The sequence below is a fragment of the Drosophila biarmipes genome, chromosome 3R, assembly GCF_025231255.1.
Source record: "Drosophila biarmipes strain raj3 chromosome 3R, RU_DBia_V1.1, whole genome shotgun sequence".
NCBI classification, from domain to species: domain Eukaryota; kingdom Metazoa; phylum Arthropoda; class Insecta; order Diptera; family Drosophilidae; genus Drosophila; species Drosophila biarmipes.
This window is the reverse complement of record NC_066616.1, coordinates 25157379-25175267: the sequence shown is the minus strand read 5'-3', so window position 1 is coordinate 25175267 and position 17889 is coordinate 25157379. Positions and strand designations below refer to the sequence as shown.

Below are 17889 nucleotides of genomic sequence, written 5' to 3'. Positions count from 1 at the left end.
TGGAAAAAAGTGAACCGAAAATACTAATATTTAACAACCATGCTCATCAAGCTATCAGTGCTTTACTTCATTGGGATTTTGCCATTAGTACATTATAGACTCCGACGACATGAAGTTCGCGGTGATCGTGGCTCTGATGTGTGTTCTTAGTCCTCCAGTATCTGCGGATTCCGGAACTCGTCACACGAACATCAAGTGTGAAATTCAAGATGAGTCCTTTGCGGAAGTAAACGTGTGTCGATTAAAGATCCTGGGTCGTGGCATTATCGGAGCTAATGTACACTTAAAAATTAAGAAGTTGCCGGTTAAAACAGTGAAGGTGAATTTCAGCGTTTGGAAAAAGCTATCCGGATATCATCCATTTCTATTTAATACCACGGTGGATCTTTGCCACAACATTAAGCACCCGAACCCCTCGAATGTATTCTACTACTTCTATGGCGCTCTAAAGCCATTCCTAAATGTCAATCACTCTTGTCCGATCAATGTGAGTATGTTCTGAAATGACCTAATCAATCGTTATTCTAATGGTTTATTTTGAATTAGCACGATCTTATACTGAAGGACTTTGTTTTAGATGACATGATGTTCTCTCTCGTTCCCGTGCCAAAGGGGAACTACATGTTTGATATTAAGCTTTGGGCTAATGGAGCCTGGAGGGCCACTATATTTTCTTATTTGGACATTAAAGTCGACAAAACCTTGTAATAAAAAAATATATTAATTTTTCTTTGTATTTAGAGGTTTTTTTTAAGTGTAGGTGAAGCTTTAGTAGAACTTTAGCAAGGTTTGGATCCAAATTCGATTTTACATGCATGTTACACATCATAAATATAAGCTTAGTGAAGACGCATTATTGAAAGGGGAGGACTGTTGAGTTAGAAAGTTCTGAAACAGAAACACCAAAAATAATAATTAATAATAATTAATTAAGGCGACTCCCAAGGACAAGGAAAAACAAAATGACTATATAAAGAATATGAAGTCGTTGGCTTTATTTTATTGAAACAAAAATCTTTTAACAAATTGAATTCAGTTTCCGGTTGGTAATACGCGTGCCTATGATAACAACCACCTAATGGTTTAATGGTTTCAACCAAAAGAACTGATAACTCCAGTACACAGGGCTGGAGGTCCGTATCACTAAATGGGACTGAAATGCCTAAATGGTGTTCAGTCTGTAAGCGAACTCCAAATGATGAATACCTTATTGCACCCGCTCCTTAAGTGGTTAGTCTTCTGCTCAATAGCAGTAATTGTGGTTATCAGTTTTGCAAACCAAAATGCAAGTACTCAGTATCGAACACTTACCGAGGAGTCCAGAGCTTCGAATTCACCAGCAGAAGGATCAGAAAGCCCCATAAGTGATGTTACTCCCGTGGTGGAGGAGGCAGTGAAGCCACTTTTCTTTGTGGAGACCGCCAAGTGCAAGATTCCCTATGTGGACCCCTTTGAGTCGGATGCCATGGCTATATTCCATCCAGAGCACTTCGAGACCTGCTCCAATGAAACCGCCCTTGTGGTACCGATCTATGACATCAGTCGACAGCGATATGTGTTGTTCATTAATAAGACGTTAGCTTCTATCATTGCGAACTCTACTGAGGTGGAGTACAACTGCTATTATCGGGAGATAACACGCGACAGGGAGCACGACAGCTTTGACAGGTAAGTGCCTTGTGCCATTTCGATATCGTTCTAGTTAAATAAGATACGATTCGCAGAATCAGCTTATTCACTTTTTATTGGCATTGCAGGCTGGAGCGCAAATACTTTTCCCAGAACTACGAGGTGCCCTTGCATGTTCAGGGCCTGATCTTGGCCTGTCATCGGCTTGGCAACGAGTCGGATATTCTGCAGAGCGATGCCTATACCCTGATTCAAAACAAGCCACTTCCCCCAGGACTCTCGATGGAACCGTCTAAGCGAAAGCCGAGTGTCCTAATGTTCGGGATAGACTGTCTGTCGCGCATTAATTTACGTCGAACCATGCCCAAGGTATACAAGTTCCTTACGAACGAAGGTTGGTTTGAGCTGCAAGGATACAATAAGGTGAGAAAAACAATCATCCTGGTGATAGTCTTCATCCAAACTATTATCTACCCAGATAGGTGACAACACATTTCCCAACCTGCTGGCCATTTTGACGGGTTACGACAAAGACTCGGCCTTGGAAAAGGTCTGCAACTGGCATGAGAAGGGGTGTTTTGACAAGATCCCCTTTATTTGGAAGTACCTTCACAATGCCAGCTATCTGACCGCCTACGCTGAGGATGAAAGTAACATTCACACGTTCAACTACTTTAAGCCCGGCTTTTTGGAACAACCCACCGACTATTACCTTAGGCCCTTTCAAAAGGCCTTTGAGAAGGACATGAACACGTGGAAATGTAAAGACTGCTCGATGAGGTACTGCATCGGTCGACGGATTACCAGCAGCTACGCCTACGACATGGCTAGAGATCTGGCGAGACGTTACGTGGACGAGCGTCCCATCTGGGGTCTCTTCTGGTCGAACAGCTTCAGTCACGACAGCTTTCAGATGCCCTCAAAAATGGATGACTATGTGCTGCAGTATTTACTGGACTTCGAGGAAGATGGAGTGTTCGATCAGAGTATTATGATCTTCCTCTCGGATCATGGATCTCGTTATGGAAAACTCATGTCTTTGCCCAGTGGTTTCTTGGAGGAGCGACTGCCGACGATGTTTATTTACTTGCCGCCCTGGTTTCGGGCCCAATATCCGGACTATGTAAAGGCCCTGCAGTTGAACAGAAACCGCCTGACCTCCAACTACGATCTGCACAACACCCTGAAGCACATCATCGAGCTGGGGGGAACTCCAGATGGTCCCAAACTTCCCAAGGCTGCCGACTGCCCCAAGTGCCAGTCCGTTTTCCTTCCCGTCGATGAGTCGAGGACTTGTGAGGATGCCGGAATACCGGAGCACTACTGCACCTGCACGCCTTATAAACGACTGAAGGTGAATTGGGCAAAGCGCATAGCCCCCCTGGTAATCGGTCGAATCAACGAGTATTTGGCCGGCAGGAATCTCAGTGACATTTGCTCGGAGCTAACTTTGAACTACATACACGAGACAGAGATGAAAATCGATCTGGATCAGAACTTCCACGACGATATGCCGTTCATAGAGGTGGCTACCTATCGCACCATGTTCAAGGTGAAGCAGAACTCCGCCGACTTCCGAGCCACAGTTCTTTTTAACAATGTCACCGGAACTGTGGACGTTGAGGTGCCCACTATAAGTCGACTCGACAGTTATGAAAAGGTTTCAACCTGTGTAAACGACAAAACCGATAAGATGTACTGTATTTGCAAAAGTGATATCAAGAGTTAGAATAGGTTCAGGTTCACATTATGCAGTTACTATCTACAATGTAGATTCCACAAGAGTTTATATAGATTTTAAGTAAATTACCTCGAAGGCCTTAGAAAACTTCCGAATTATTCGAAATATTGCTTCTAGTGAAGATAGAGGTGGCCATCATCGGTTACGAAAAACCTGCCCCTTATTCTGATTAAACATTTTGGCTGGTGCATTTTCACATAATAATCTTTTTTCAAAAACTGAGGATTTCATTAGCTCCCTTATCAATTAATTCAAAAGCATTTGTGTTTTATTACCTTAAAGAAGGTGAAATAAATTCTTGGCAAACTTCGCAATGCGAAAATCAGTCAATATTGTTGATCATCGTTAGCTCTAGGTTACCATAATTTCATTTCAAGTTTTGAATATAATTTCTTTACTTTTAAGTTATATTAATTAGATTATTTTATATCATTCTGAGCAGAGTATTTCAAATTGGACTACGAAGGTTTTCTATTTCTATAGTCTTATCTCTACAGTGTCGAGAACTTCAAACACTTATGAAGCCGCTACCGACTTTACTGATAAGAAGCTGGGATTAATTATTTTTACCGCAAAGGTTGCCGTTTAAATTTCTTGTATACATAAAACTGCCTTTTATATTTTACCATTTACTTTACTTAGAGAAAATTGTTGTGGTGTGTAAAACACCAACTCTTTATTTGTCAGTGGTTGTGTATTTCAATAAAATTAAATTTTAAGTGCATAAGGAACTGGACTGCCTTTCTCACTTCCTGATACACTTTTTGATACACTTACAGCATCAGCAAACACCCGTCAAATAGGCGATGTTCTTCCTTATGAACTGAATGGGCCTGCAGCACACAGTGTATCCCACTCCATTGCGACTAAGACCATGCGGGCAAGCGATCTGGTCGCAGATCTGATTCAAGTCGAACAAATTGGGCAGATTGACGTCGTTGTAGGTTAACATCACCCACTTATCTCCGGAGAGGTGGCTTACGATTTTGTACATCCACTTGGGAACGGGGATTTGGTTGTTATTATACAGGTAAATGGACACTAGTCCGGCTCTCTGATTACTTGAGTGTTGCAACTGCTGCACTCCCAGAACCCCTGTGCAAACCTTGAGAACGTCGTGAGTTTGACCTGGCTGATCATAGTATCCCATAACCAGCCTGTTTATCCAGGCCTCTATGTTCTTTCAGTTGCCAATATTGACTAGGTGATATTGGGGGACTACATTTAGATACCTGAAGGTAGCCTTCTTAAACTCTGTGAATACAAAAGCAGAACTGGGCGATATGTGACCGCGATCCACTACACAGTTCTCTTGGCTTACACCCAGGGCAGTGGAGACACAGGCTTGCGAAACTTGTCTCTTGTAAGCCGCAACTTCGTGTGCTGTCATCATAGAGTCCCTATTCCATTACGCATTTGTTTGACGGGGAGCAGCTGAGAACGTAGATTTTAAGATATAATGGTTGGTAAAACACAAATCAAACTTACTTTTTGTAAAGCGGTAGGTCTTGTAGATGAAATAGTTTAGTGATAATCTCCCAAGATCGTAACAGTTTCGATATAGCTCCAAAAACCGTCCTTCGAAGGAGTAACCCACTGCGAAGGTAAGGGAACCCCTGAGACACGAAGTGTCAGGCACATTTACCACAGAAGCTTTGAGCACCCGCGAACATGAAACCGACTCGAGCGGTGGATTGAAAACATTGTCTTTGCACAGAAACCCCAGGGAGTGCCTTCCCTCAAAACACAGGAGAAAAATCATTTGGCCCTCTGCCACAATATCACTGCGATGAAGATCGTAGACCCAATTACTGTTGCTCAGGTATATATTTTGGTTTTCCAAAAGATCTTTAGGAATAATACATGTAGCGCCATAAGGTCATGAGAAGCGCTTGTTCGGCAGATGCGTATCTCTTAGGTGCGTAACTCAACAGCAAGATTTTGTTAGACAACATATGAATTTTACAACTTTTACATTAACATTTTTTGCTTCGATTTGATAAGAAGGTCTTTAAATGCTCTGTGACTGGTTGTAGTTCGCCCAAGTTGCTTAACGTATGTCTGTTAACTAAGTGAAGCATTAAAAACTGTTTCCTTCATTATCAGTTGGGTTGTTCACGACATGTAATTGGAAACAATTCTTTTAGTAAATTAAAAAGTGGCTTCCGGTTGGTACTACGCGTGCCTTCGACAAGAGTTCCCGTAATTAGTGGATGCCGCCAAAAGAACTGAGTCAGTTAAAAATAGTTAAGGTATTGTACGCCGTCTGCTCACTCTGTCAGCGGTCTCCAAATGAAGATAACCCCATTCCGTCCGTTCCTTAAATGGCTAGTTCTCAGCTTAGTGGCTATTACTGTATTTTTCAGTCTTTCACACCAAAATGCAAGTATTAAGATTGCAAAAATTAGCGAGGAGTCCAGAGCTGTTGAACTTGAAGTGGAAGAATCAGGCAGCTCTGAGACTGATGTCCTTCCGGAGGAAGTAAGTCCTGAAGAGAAGGAGGAAGTCCAGCCGCTTTTCTTCGTGAATACCGCCCAGTGCAAGATTCCGTATGTGAACCCCTTTGATTCGGATGCTATGGCAATATTCCGTAGAGAGCATTTCGAGACCTGCTCCAACGAAACCGCCCTGGTGACCCCGATCTATGACGTCAGTCGGCAGAGATATATGTTGTTCATCAATGAGACTCTAGCCTCTATACTTTTGAACTCCAACGAGGTGGAGTACAACTGCTATTATCAGGAGGTAATACGCGAAAGATCCCATGACAGCTATGACAAGTAAATGCCCTTTGATAATATTCTAGTTGAACGCGAGCTCACATTTTATTGGCATTGCAGGCTGGAGCGCAAATACTTTTCCCAGAACTACGAGGTGCCCTTGCATGTTCAGGGCCTGATCTTGGCCTGTCATCGGCTTGGCAACGAGTCGGATATTCTGCAGAGCGATGCCTATACCCTGATTCAAAACAAGCCACTTCCCCCAGGACTCTCGATGGAACCGTCTAAGCGAAAGCCGAGTGTCCTAATGTTCGGAATAGACTCCTTGTCGCGAATTAATTTACGTCGAACCATGCCCAAGGTATACAAGTTCCTAACGAACGAAGGTTGGTTTGAGCTGCAGGGATACAATAAGGTGGGTAAAACAGTGACCCTGTTAATACACTCCTTTAACACTTTTAGCTACCTAGATAGGAGACAATACCTTTCCCAACCTGCTGGCCATTTTGACGGGTTACGATAAAGACTCGGCCTTGAAAAAGGTCTGCGACTGGCACGAGAAGGGGTGTTTTGACCGGACCCCCTTTATTTGGAAGTACCTCCAGAATGCCAGCTATCTCACCGCCTATGGTGAGGATGAAAGTGGCATAGAAACATTCAACTACTGCAAGCCCGGTTTTTTGGAACAACCCACCGACTATTACCTTAGGCCCTCTCAAAAGGCCTTCGAGTCTGGTATGAATGTCTGGAAGTGCAATGACTGCTCGATGAGGTACTGCATCGGTCGACGGATTGCTAGCAGCTACGCCTACGATATGGCTAGGGAGTTTGCGAGGCGTTACGTGGACGAGCGTCCCATTTGGGGACTCTTCTGGTCGAACAGCTTCAGTCACGACAGCTTTCAGATGCCCTCAAAAATGGAGGACTACGTTTTGCAGTATTTACTGGACTTCAAGGAAGATGGTGTGTTTGATCACAGTATTGTGATCTTCCTTTCGGATCATGGATCGCGATATGGCAGGATAATGTCCTTGCCCAGTGGGTTCTTGGAGGAACGTCTCCCCGCGATGTTTATTTACTTGCCGCCCTGGTTTCGGGCTCAATATCCGGACTATGTTAAGGCCCTGCAGTTGAACAAAAACCGCCTGACCTCCAACTACGATCTGCACAACACCCTGAAGCACATCATCGAGCTGGGGGGAACTCCAGATGGTCCCAAACTTCCCAAAGCTGCCGACTGCCCCAAGTGCCAGTCCGTTTTCCTTCCCGTCGATGAGTCGAGGACTTGTGAGGATGCTGGTATACCGGAGCACTACTGCACCTGCGTGCCTTACAAAAGACTAAAGGTAGACTGGGCGAAGCGTATTGCCCCCCTGGTAATCGGTCGAATCAACGAGTATTTGGCCGGCAGGAATCTCAGTGACATTTGCTCGGAGCTATCTTTGAGTTACATACACGAGACAGAGATGAAAATCGATCTGGATCAGAACTTCCACGACGATATGCCGTTCATAGAGGTGGCTACCTATCGCACCATGTTCAAGGTGAAGCAGAACTCCGCCGACTTCCGAGCCACAGTTCTTTTCAACAATGTCACCGGAACTGTGGACGTTGAGGTGCCGACGATCAGTCGACTCGACAGCTATGAAAAGGTTTCAACCTGTGTAAACGACAAAACCGATAAGATGTACTGTATTTGCAAAAGTGATATCAAAGAATAGAATATACAAAGTATCTATTTACAATGTAAGTTTTACACAGTAGTTTGTTGATATTCTATGAATTATTAAACATAATTTCGTGGAGGAACCTGAGTTGTATCACTGCACTGACAATTAGTATATTTCCTTGTATTAAGTATATCTTTCATTAATATTCTCCTAACAAGCTGACTAATCAATGGTGCAATTTCCAGAGAGTATTTCCTATCTTTTTTGTAAAAAAAAATCTGTACATTCGTCAAGGCGCTACACGGGTCATCAGTGATAAGCAGCAGGTTCCCTCACTCAGGTCTCTTCTGGGGTGGTCCGATGGGTGGTGGGGTGTGCCTTTCAGTCGGCCTTATCGGCGCATATCATCGGGTGGTTTGTTTACCCTGCCAGCGCACGTTTAATAACAAAGGGGTTGCCCTTCCGTTCCTTTCAAGCTGCATCCAATGAACTTTATGTGGCTTGCATTTTGTCAGCAGCACTCATAAAAACCTATCTAAAATTGAATCTAAGGTGCAGCAGAGGGAAATAAAATAAGATTCCGCACTTGAAACCGTTCGTTGTGGGCCATCATTAAGTAGGAGCTTCTCGGATTTCATCATGAGATGCTTTGAGTTTACGTGACTCAGTCGAGGGGAGGATGGTGTTCAGAAAAGGTTTGGTTTTCCAGTTGTAGTATTTCGGAATAAGAGCCAGCTGCTTATATAGTTTATTGTATATTTTATATATAATATTATGTTATTCTTTCACAACAACCCAATAGTTTTGAATTGCCGTTTTGGGATACTTGTATTATGCCGACCTGATTCTTGCTCTAAAGTCTGAAAGTGGTGGCATTGCAGCAGTAGGTGTAGCCGGCGGCTGCCACATTCTCCAGGGTCATGGGGCAGGGAATGCTGGTGCAGAAGGTGGGGGCAGCGGGTCGGGCGCGGGCGAAGATGTTGTTCAGGGTGAGGAAAACGCTGTGTGGTCCATTGGCGGATGTGCGTACCACCTTGTACAGCCACAAGGGCATTATGTTCTTGGTGCCGGCACCCAGAATGATGCGTCGCTGGCGACTCCGGTTGTCCGGCAGCGTTAGCTCACCATTAGTGCCGGTCTTGATCCTTAGCAATCCCCCAGCACTTATGCGAGTTCGCACCCATCTCTCCACCGTCTCCCAGTTCCTGTCGTTGATACTCTTAAACATGGGCGCCACATTGATGTACTTGAAGGTGGCACACATCTGGTCACCATAGAGATAGTCGCCCGACGGGGTCAGATGTCCGCGATTGATGATCACATCGCGTTCGTTGGGAATGTACCGCTGGTTATTGCCGAAAATGGTGCGGAAGGCGCGGAAAATGCTGCGGGGCAGGAAACTTTGGGTATCCGCCTCGCTGAGGACACCATCCCGGGTAAAGTCGGAACAAGGACGCTGGGGGACTGTGAGGAATATGAAGTCACTCCTTAGATTTTAGAAAATAAAAGGTAATATTATCTATGACTCACAGAAGGTCTTATGGTACACCGAGTGCGTGGTGAACCTCGCCCGAACACCATTGCGATCGTAGCAGGCGCGGTAGAGCTCCAGGTGGCGATTGTTGATGTTATAGCCCACGGAGTACATGGTGGCTGGGCAGGAGGCATCGGTGACCACCGTTGCCGTGGGAGCAATGGGTCTTTGGCACCGGAGAGGGAGCGGCCTACTGAAGTTGTTGTTCCGCTGGCAGGTCGTCTGGACAATATCGTTTGGCTGACAGTACATGTGAAGCACCTCGTTGGTGCGGACCCTCTGGAGGCGCTTCAGTTCGTACTGGTTGGCGGCATTGCGATTGGTGAATATCCTATTGGTGCCCTCGATCATGGCCCTGGAGAGCGGGCAGTCCGCCTGGGATAGGAGCACTAAAGGGGCAGAGGTAATAAGCTTAGCAATGTTTATAGGATTTCGAAAAATGGATCCTTGTTTTCAATCATATCCAAAAAACGTTTTAAATAATGTCTCACATTAATGTCTTATTAAAGGAAAGTCTTAATAGCATACTTGGTATTTAAGATGTAGTAATCTGTGGTTCTGTAAAATAATTTAAATACATTTTTTTACAGACTAAGTTAATATCCAAATATTTCCCAAGAATGAAGTTACTTTCACACCTTTTATTTGCTGCATTATACAAGGATTTCTCATTGCTAAACAAGTCATTTACGTGTAGCAGGACATGAATTAAGACGAAAGCTACATTAAATATATCACCATGTGTTTTTAGTATCTCCTAGTTTCTCTTACCCAGTCCCAGTCCAATGGCAACGATCAGCAGCAGTTGTTGAGCTTCCATAGCGTCTGTTGATCGATGGGCTGTGCTGTGTTTATATAGCATTTAGGCCCGCTCACTTGGCCAGCCTCCTTTGTTCCGGCCAAGTTTGTGGACACGTGTGTACATTCAGCAATTCTCGGCTCAAGACAACAGACTATTTTTGGCCGTAAACATATTTCCTTCATTTTATTTTTTGGCTTAAATGCTTGAAAAGCGTTTTTATTGTTTTTCATTGTGCCTTGCACTTGATGGGCGGCTATGCAGCTAGGAATATTTTCCTCTCGAAAATATGCGTAGTAATTTGTTCACATTTCTAGCCTGCTGATGAAATTTATTTTCCAAAACCATTCAGTTGATTTTCCAGTAACTGGCTTAAAAGGAAATATATAGAGTTCATGCATGGATGAGCATAGCTGGCCATTAGTGTTGCATATGGATTGTGGTATCTAGATGGCAGCTATATTCGACTGCCATGGAAGGTGTTGTGGTTGGGCCATAGATTTCTGTGGCCAAAAATCAAGGTGCAACTTTTCCGAAATCGTAGCCAGACAAAGGCTAAATAATGGCCTTGTTTTATCCGTCTGGCAGTCGTTGTCTGGCCATTGAAATGGTTCATGTTCAAATGGTTTTTGGGAGTCCTCTAAGTGGCTGTGTATTTTAATGTGCATGTTGCCAACCGGTTAATGTTCGGCAAAGTATGCTAAGCTTTTGTCTGGATTCCGTTTGGCTGGATTGGGCGTAACGCAATTTCCGCAGCTTACGAGCAATTTGGCGCTATTTGGGCACTTTTAATGCATACTCACAGGGGCGAAACCAAATTATGCCATATAAAATTTGTGACTCAAATCGTGTGGTTGGTGTGAGTCTGGCTGCTTGTGTTGAACTGTAATGGTCAATAAAAATAAAAGGGGCAAAGCAGCAAAATCAACAAGCCGGCCACAAAAACGGGGCATAAATTAAATTGTGCCGCACTGCAGGACGCATGGGATGGATGCATAGAAATGGTCAGGATGTAGGTGGTTGGGTGACTGGGTGACTATTTAGTTGGCCGATTGGATGGGGGTGGTGCAAGTGCTCAGCCCATTCACAATGCCATTGAGTTGCGTGTTTACAGCACAATTACAACTGTTAGGTTTTATGAGAGCCCAGCTCAACGCATGTCCGGGTTGCTAAATTTATTCTGCACTTTTATGAGCTCCCAGCGTCCGTCCCCCTGGGTTCCGTTGATATCCATCAGCTCCATCGCACGCACAAAACAATTTCGCAGGCGTGCGTATTTAAAAGCTACACAGCCATGCCCTGCTGAATAATTTATTTAATGTCTACTTTTAGGCGCAACCCCTGGCAGCAGCACAAGCAATTGCCATGGCCTTTATTGCACTCGCACGCATTGAAAAGCATTTTGCCTTCGCTCCTCCACAATCGCAGCTTGAATTTAAATGGGCCACAAGCTGAGGGGGTCTGAGAGTTGGGTGGGCTGAATTTATGAGAAGCCGCTGAATGACCATTAAAACTGACGGCTGGAGTCCATTCCGAATGAGCCATGAATTCGAAGAGTTTGGATGCGTTTTAAACTGCCACGCAAACTTTTACGATTTATGAAAATTGATTCGCACCACGAAGACGTAAAAATATATTTAATTTGACTTTAATTTGTCTTAAGTGGTGGATGTCATGCGGTTTTGCAGGAAAATTATTGTGGTCTTAGTGGAGTATTAAATGTGGGAGTGTGGGACAGTCCTTGGCACTCACGTGTTTATACACTATTTAATGCTTTAGTTTAAATGTTAATGTTTCATTTTTGAACTTATTGCAGAAGTTATACATATATATACGTTTATTAACAAGCTTTTCAATCCCTTACTTTGCTTGTCACACAGAAAACTCAAAAATCGAAATACATATTTGAATATAGATTCTTAGAGAATTCTACCACGAACTCATAGAGGTATCCCTCGTCCAAATCGGAATAAAATTACCCAAGTTATAGAATCTGGAAGCGGCACTTTGGGTCCTCATACTGAAAGTCATTGGAAACACGGAAAAATCGAACATGAAAATGGGATAAAATTTTCACCATCTTGAAAAATACATATTTTGATGCAGATTGTTAGAGAATACGTCCACAAGTTTATAAAGGTATCCCACGTCTAAGTCGGAATAAAATTACCCAAGTTATGGAATCTGGAAGTGGCACTTTGGGTCCTCATACTGAAAGTCATTGGAAACACGGAAAAATCGAACATGAAAATGGGTTAAAATTTTGACCATCTTGAAAAATACATATTTTGATGCAGATTGTTAGAGAATACGACCAGAAGTTTATAAAGGTATCCCACGCCCAAAACTGGATAAAATTACCCAAGTTATGGAATCTGGAAGTGGCACTTTGGGTCCTCATACTGAAAGTCATTGGAAACACGGAAAAATCGAACATAAAAATCGGGTAAAATTTTGACCATCTTGAAAAATACATATTTTGATGCAGATCGTTAGAGAATACGTCCAGAAGTTTATAAAGGTATCCCACGTCCAAAACGGGATAAAATTACCCAAGTTATGGAATCTGCAAGTGGCACTTTGGGTCCTCATACTGAAAGTCATTGGAAACACGGAAAAATCGAACATGAAAATGGGTTAAAATTTTGACCATCCTGAAAAATACATATTTTGATGCAGATTGTTAGAGAATACGACCAGAAGTTTATAAAGGTATCCCACGTCCAAAACGGGATAAAATTATCCAAGATATGGAATATGGATGTGGCACTTTGGGTCCTCATACTGAAAGTCATTGGAAACACGGAAAAATCGAACATGAAAATGGGTTAAAATTTTGACCATCTTGAAAAATACATATTTTGATGCAGATTGTTAGAGAATACGACCAGAAGTTTATAAAGGTATCCCACGCCCAAAACTGGATAAAATTACCCAAGTTATGGAATCTGGAAGTGGCACTTTGGGTCCTCATACTGAAAGTCATTGGAAACACGGAAAAATCGAACATAAAAATCGGGTAAAATTTTGACCATCTTGAAAAATACATATTTTGATGCAGATCGTTAGAGAATACGTCCAGAAGTTTATAAAGGTATCCCACGTCCAAAACGGGATAAAATTACCCAAGTTATGGAAACTGCAAGTGGCACTTTGGGTCCTCATACTGAAAGTCATTGGAAACACGGAAAAATCGAACATGAAAATGGGTTAAAATTTTGACCATCCTGAAAAATACATATTTTGATGCAGATTGTTAGAGAATACGACCAGAAGTTTATAAAGGTATCCCACGCCCAAAACTGGATAAAATTACCCAAGTTATGGAATCTGGAAGTGGCACTTTGGGTCCTCATACTGAAAGTCATTGGAAACACGGAAAAATCGAACATGAAAATGGGTTAAAATTTTGACCATCTTGAAAAATACATATTTTGATGCAGATTGTTAGAGAATACGACCAGAAGTTTATAAAGGTATCCCACGCCCAAAACTGGATAAAATTACCCAAGTTATGGAATCTGGAAGTGGCACTTTGGGTCCTCATACTGAAAGTCATTGGAAACACCGAAAAATCGAACATGAAAATGGGTTAAAATTTTGACCATCTTGAAAAATACATATTTTGATGCAGATTGTTAGAGAATACGACCAGAAGTTTATAAAGGTATCCCACGCCCAAAACTGGATAAAATTACCCAAGTTATGGAATCTGGAAGTGGCACTTTGGGTCCTCATACTGAAAGTCATTGGAAACACAAAGAAATCGAACATGAAAATCGGGTAAAATTTTGACCATCTTGAAAAATACATATTTTGATGCAGATTGTTAGAGAATACGTCCAGAAGTTTATAAAGGTATCCCACGTCCAAAACTGGATAAAATTACCCAAGTTATGGAATCTGGAAGTGGCACTTTGGGTCCTCATACTGAAAGTCATTGGAAACACGGAAAAATCGAACATGAAAATGGGTTAAAATTTTGACCATCTTGAAAAATACATATTTTGATGCAGATTGTTAGAGAATACGTCCACAAGTTTATAAGGGTATCCCACGCCCAAAACTGGATAAAATTACCCAAGTTATGGAATCTGGAAGTGGCACTTTGGGTCCTCATACTGAAAGTCATTGGAAACACGGAAAAATCGAACATAAAAATCGGGTAAAATTTTGACCATCTTGAAAAATACATATTTTGATGCAGATTGTTAGAGAATACGTCCAGAAGTTTATAAAGGTATCCCACGTCCAAAACGGGATAAAATTATCCAAGTTATGGAATCTGGAAGTGGCACTTTGGGTCCTCATACTGAAAGTCATTGGAAACACGGAAAAATCGAACATGAAAATGGGTTAAAATTTTGACCATCCTAAAAAATAAATATTTTGATGCAGATTGTTAGAGAATACGTCCACAAGTCCATAAAGGTATCCCACGTCTAAATCGGAATAAAATTACCCAAGTTATGGAATCTGGAAGTGGCACTTTGGGTCCTCATACTGAAAGTCATTGGAAACACGGAAAAATCGAACATAAAAATCGGGTAAAATTTTGACCATCTTGAAAAATACATATTTTGATGCAGATTGTTAGAGAATACGTCCAGAAGTTTATAAAGGTATCCCACGTCCAAAACGGGATAAAATTATCCAAGTTATGGAATATGGATGTGGCACTTTGGGTCCTCATACTGAAAGTCATTGGAAACACGGAAAAATCGAACATGAAAATGGGTTAAAATTTTGACCATCTTGAAAAATACATATTTTGATGCAGATTGTTAGAGAATACGACCAGAAGTTTATAAAGGTATCCCACGCCCAAAACTGGATAAAATTACCCAAGTTATGGAATCTGGAAGTGGCACTTTGGGTCCTCATACTGAAAGTCATTGGAAACACGGAAAAATCGAACATGAAAATGGGGTAAAATTTTGACCATCCTTAAAAATACATATTTTGATGCAGATTGTTAGAGAATATATCCACAATTTTATAAAGGTATCCCACGTCTTAATCTGGATAAAACTACTTAAGTTATTAAATCTGGAAGTGTCATATTGGGTTCCCATATTAAACCATGAAAACACGGAAAATCGAACATGAAAATTAGTTAAAAGTTGGCCCATCTTTTAAAATGCATATTTTTGTAGATTCTTCGAGATTTCAACCATAAATTATTAAGATATCCCAAATATAAATCGCAAATTACAAACTTTGGCTCAAATTCTGAAATTCATTGGAAATAAATAACTTAATTGTGTGATGCTCAAAAGACTTTATTAATGTTTGCAATTCAGGGTCTGAAAGTGGCGGGATTGCAGCAGAATGTGTAACCAGCCTGTGCTGTGTTAGCCAATCCAACGGGGCAATTCACAGGTTGGCAAAAGTTGGGAGCCGCTGGCCGCCGTTGTCCTGCGAAGATGTTGTTGAGGGTCAGGAAGGCCACGATGGCCTGGTTATTGGAGTTCCTAACTATCTTGTACATCCACAGGGGAACTGGGTTCCTGTTGTTGCTGAGGAAGACGTTCTTGGGCCCACTGCTCGAGGGCAGGGAGAGGGTGCCCCTGGCTCCTGTGCGCACATTCACGAACTGATTTCCCGTCACCGAGCCGCGGACCCACCGCTCAATGGTCTCCCAGTTGCCATCGTTAATGGTTCTAAATTGCGGCACTGCATTCACGTACTTGAAGGTGGAACACAACTGGTCTCCGAAGAGAAAGTCTGCCGATGCTGCCAAGTGTCCACGATTGATGATCACATCCCGGTTGTTGGGTATATAGTTCTGGTTGTTACCAAACAGTCTTCGGAAGGTGGCGTGAATGTTGCGGGTTGTATAACTGGCTTCGTCGGCTCCGCTGATCACACCATCGGAGGTGAACTGCACACAGGGGCGGGTTATGACTTAAAATATAAAAAACAAATTAAATGTTAAATAATATTATGCATTTAAATAACTAACATTACTTACAGAATGGCTTGGCGTACACCTGGTGGTCCACGAAAATGGCTCTTACCGCTCTGGTATCAAAGCAGGCGCGATAAAGCTCCAGGAATTGGTTGTTGCCCACATTGTAGCCCACTCGGAACATGGTAGCAGGACAGCTGCGATCCTGAACGGGCGTGGTCCTGGCGACCGGAGCAGTTCGACAGGTCATGGGAAGTGGTGGCCGAAAGGCTGGAGGTCGAAGCGCCTGGCAGGTGGTGGCCACAATGTCCTGGGGACTGCACCACATCTGCAGGACTTCGCCAACCGCTGAGCTGGATGTTCTCTTAAGTGAGAGGCGGTTCTGAGCCCGGACCATGAAGATGCGATTGGTACCCTCCACCTGAGCCCTGGTAAATCGGCACTGGGCATGTGCTATAAAAGAATAATCTATAAGTATATATAAATTACTTAAATTACTTAAATATTTACCCAAGGCACAGAATGCCAGCAGCGGCAGCAGAACTCTCAACATTTCGATAAAATTCCGCTTGACAGCTGATGGCTATCAGTTCTATTTATATGATTAAGGAACCATTTGCACAACTGTTTTATTATAATTGCAATCACCTGCCGATTTTTTGATCAATTGTGTTTACCAGCTGCACGAGCGACCCAAAATTAAATGTATTATTGCATAAGAATTGATGACACAAGGTTACCATTTTTAAGTTCTGGATTAACAACCTTAATTGCATGCAGATCGAGGTTCAGCTAATGGGCGGCACATACGGGAGCCTTATGTGGATAATGTCAGATTTTGTGTGCATACGCTGCTGCCGTTCGATTGCAAATGTGCCTGGCAGAGTAAATGAAATTAGTTATTGGCCCGATGCCACAACCTGACCAGAGCCAACCGAATCACTTTCCATTTGCCCAGCGCCCCATGATTTCATTATCGTTGTTTGTTCCACAAATAACATTAGTTCGGTTTGGTTTAGCATTGATTTTGTCCATGTTCGATGTGTCCAGTGGCCAGTGGCCAGTGCCTAGTGCCCAGTGGCCGGTGGCCAGTGTCCATTTGCTGTGGCTGCAGATTGTATTTGTAGTAAAGTCGGGGCTATAACATGGCCAAAACGGTCTGACTTTCTGGTTTGTTTGCGGAAAGGTGCAAATGGCAAGCCCCCCAATAACAGACAACACTGGCAGGGATGTGCCTTGGCGAATATTTCATAAATTTATATTTGCCTGCTAAATCCCTTAACGACTGTAAGCTTTTCCGTTTGTACGGCATGCAGAAATGGCGGCCAAAAACTAATACATGCGCATACAAATTATAGATTTAATGGGGGTTAGCTGGCGGGCAGGTCCCACGCAGTAGTCACTAATTGTTATATAATACAGATCGGCTGGCGGGCAGGTCCCACGCAGCAGTCACTAATATCAGTCCCAATTCTTATGGGACGGGTGTTGGATCCAGGGGGGATCACGCGTACTTGGTGTTGGTGATTCTTGAGGAGCCGGCTGGCTACTCCTATCCACTGAAGATTAGGAAGTTTACGTTGGAAGGGTGACTGCCCTTCTTTACCTGCTGGCCTAGAGACTCAGTCAGTATATTTTAATTAAAGATTTAACGGCTAAGTGCCGGAGTTTCATTAATAGGAGCTGGTGCTCTTTATTTATTGAATATCCTATATGAACTGAACTTAAGAATTAACAAAGGCTCATGCATGACCGGATGCCCGTGGCAGACCGCTGACCATGCACATTTTGCAGAAGTCATACGTTCGCTGTCAGCCAATGGGACAAAGCCACGGCCCATATGTTGGCACAATATGTTGGCTCAGCACTTGGGCTCATTAGGGTG

General features: G+C 42.9%; 6 protein-coding genes across 6 annotated transcripts; 3 read left to right on the top strand and 3 right to left on the bottom strand.

Moving 5' to 3' along the window:
- The first annotated feature begins 85 nt into the window (after window positions 1-85).
- LOC108024306 (uncharacterized) lies at window positions 86-732 on the top strand. Its single transcript, XM_044090918.2, has 2 exons — window positions 86-487; window positions 547-732. The coding sequence occupies exons 1-2, from the start codon at window positions 110-112 to the stop codon at window positions 706-708; spliced, it is 540 nt and encodes a 179-aa protein (XP_043946853.1). The 5' UTR covers window positions 86-109; the 3' UTR covers window positions 709-732.
- Window positions 730-3691, top strand: LOC108024367 (uncharacterized). The gene is made up of 3 exons (XM_017094271.3): window positions 730-1668; window positions 1758-2052; window positions 2108-3691. Exons 1-3 carry the CDS (start codon window positions 1148-1150, stop codon window positions 3356-3358), a joined length of 2067 nt encoding a protein of 688 aa, XP_016949760.1. The 5' UTR covers window positions 730-1147; the 3' UTR covers window positions 3359-3691.
- Window positions 3692-3720: 29 nt separating this feature from the next.
- On the bottom strand, window positions 3721-5386 carry LOC108024445 (uncharacterized). The gene is made up of 2 exons (XM_044095544.2): window positions 4859-5386; window positions 3721-4804 (listed from the first exon to the last, which is right to left on the bottom strand). Exon 2 carries the CDS (start codon window positions 4518-4520, stop codon window positions 4152-4154), a length of 369 nt encoding a protein of 122 aa, XP_043951479.1. The 5' UTR covers window positions 4521-4804; window positions 4859-5386; the 3' UTR covers window positions 3721-4151.
- A 283-nt stretch (window positions 5387-5669) lies between these two features.
- Window positions 5670-7840, top strand: LOC108024305 (uncharacterized). Its single transcript, XM_017094207.3, has 3 exons — window positions 5670-6150; window positions 6211-6505; window positions 6561-7840. Exons 1-3 carry the CDS (start codon window positions 5948-5950, stop codon window positions 7809-7811), a joined length of 1749 nt encoding a protein of 582 aa, XP_016949696.2. The 5' UTR covers window positions 5670-5947; the 3' UTR covers window positions 7812-7840.
- Window positions 7841-8477: 637 nt separating this feature from the next.
- On the bottom strand, window positions 8478-10114 carry LOC108024304 (uncharacterized). The gene is made up of 3 exons (XM_017094206.2): window positions 10066-10114; window positions 9291-9683; window positions 8478-9224 (listed from the first exon to the last, which is right to left on the bottom strand). Exons 1-3 carry the CDS (start codon window positions 10112-10114, stop codon window positions 8614-8616), a joined length of 1053 nt encoding a protein of 350 aa, XP_016949695.1. The 3' UTR covers window positions 8478-8613.
- Window positions 10115-15392: 5278 nt separating this feature from the next.
- LOC108024484 (uncharacterized) lies at window positions 15393-16629 on the bottom strand. Its single transcript, XM_017094405.1, has 3 exons — window positions 16515-16629; window positions 16068-16457; window positions 15393-16000 (listed from the first exon to the last, which is right to left on the bottom strand). The coding sequence occupies exons 1-3, from the start codon at window positions 16555-16557 to the stop codon at window positions 15393-15395; spliced, it is 1041 nt and encodes a 346-aa protein (XP_016949894.1). The 5' UTR covers window positions 16558-16629.
- Window positions 16630-17889: the final 1260 nt, after the last annotated feature.

Excerpts from the sequence above, each read along its gene's own strand:
- LOC108024304 (XM_017094206.2), bottom strand. The coding sequence starts at position 10,114 with ATGGAAGCTCAACAACTGCTGCTGATCGTTGCCATTGGACTGGGACTG. Across the intron at positions 9,684-10,065 it reads TGCCATTGGACTGGGACTGG|TGCTCCTATCCCAGGCGGAC; the intron begins GTAAGAGAAACT and ends CTGCCCCTTTAG. Across the intron at positions 9,225-9,290 it reads GGTGTACCATAAGACCTTCT|TCCCCCAGCGTCCTTGTTCC; the intron begins GTGAGTCATAGA and ends TATTCCTCACAG.
- LOC108024445 (XM_044095544.2), bottom strand. The coding sequence starts at position 4,520 with ATGGGATACTATGATCAGCCAGGTCAAACTCACGACGTTCTCAAGGTT.
- LOC108024306 (XM_044090918.2), top strand. The coding sequence starts at position 110 with ATGAAGTTCGCGGTGATCGTGGCTCTGATGTGTGTTCTTAGTCCTCCA. Across the intron at positions 488-546 it reads ATCACTCTTGTCCGATCAAT|CACGATCTTATACTGAAGGA; the intron begins GTGAGTATGTTC and ends ATTTTGAATTAG.
- LOC108024305 (XM_017094207.3), top strand. The coding sequence starts at position 5,948 with ATGGCAATATTCCGTAGAGAGCATTTCGAGACCTGCTCCAACGAAACC. Across the intron at positions 6,151-6,210 it reads TCCCATGACAGCTATGACAA|GCTGGAGCGCAAATACTTTT; the intron begins GTAAATGCCCTT and ends TTGGCATTGCAG. Across the intron at positions 6,506-6,560 it reads AGCTGCAGGGATACAATAAG|ATAGGAGACAATACCTTTCC; the intron begins GTGGGTAAAACA and ends TTAGCTACCTAG.
- LOC108024367 (XM_017094271.3), top strand. The coding sequence starts at position 1,148 with ATGGGACTGAAATGCCTAAATGGTGTTCAGTCTGTAAGCGAACTCCAA. Across the intron at positions 1,669-1,757 it reads GAGCACGACAGCTTTGACAG|GCTGGAGCGCAAATACTTTT; the intron begins GTAAGTGCCTTG and ends TTGGCATTGCAG. Across the intron at positions 2,053-2,107 it reads AGCTGCAAGGATACAATAAG|ATAGGTGACAACACATTTCC; the intron begins GTGAGAAAAACA and ends TTATCTACCCAG.
- LOC108024484 (XM_017094405.1), bottom strand. The coding sequence starts at position 16,557 with ATGTTGAGAGTTCTGCTGCCGCTGCTGGCATTCTGTGCCTTGG. Across the intron at positions 16,458-16,514 it reads GCTGGCATTCTGTGCCTTGG|CACATGCCCAGTGCCGATTT; the intron begins GTAAATATTTAA and ends ATTCTTTTATAG. Across the intron at positions 16,001-16,067 it reads GGTGTACGCCAAGCCATTCT|TCATAACCCGCCCCTGTGTG; the intron begins GTAAGTAATGTT and ends TTATATTTTAAG.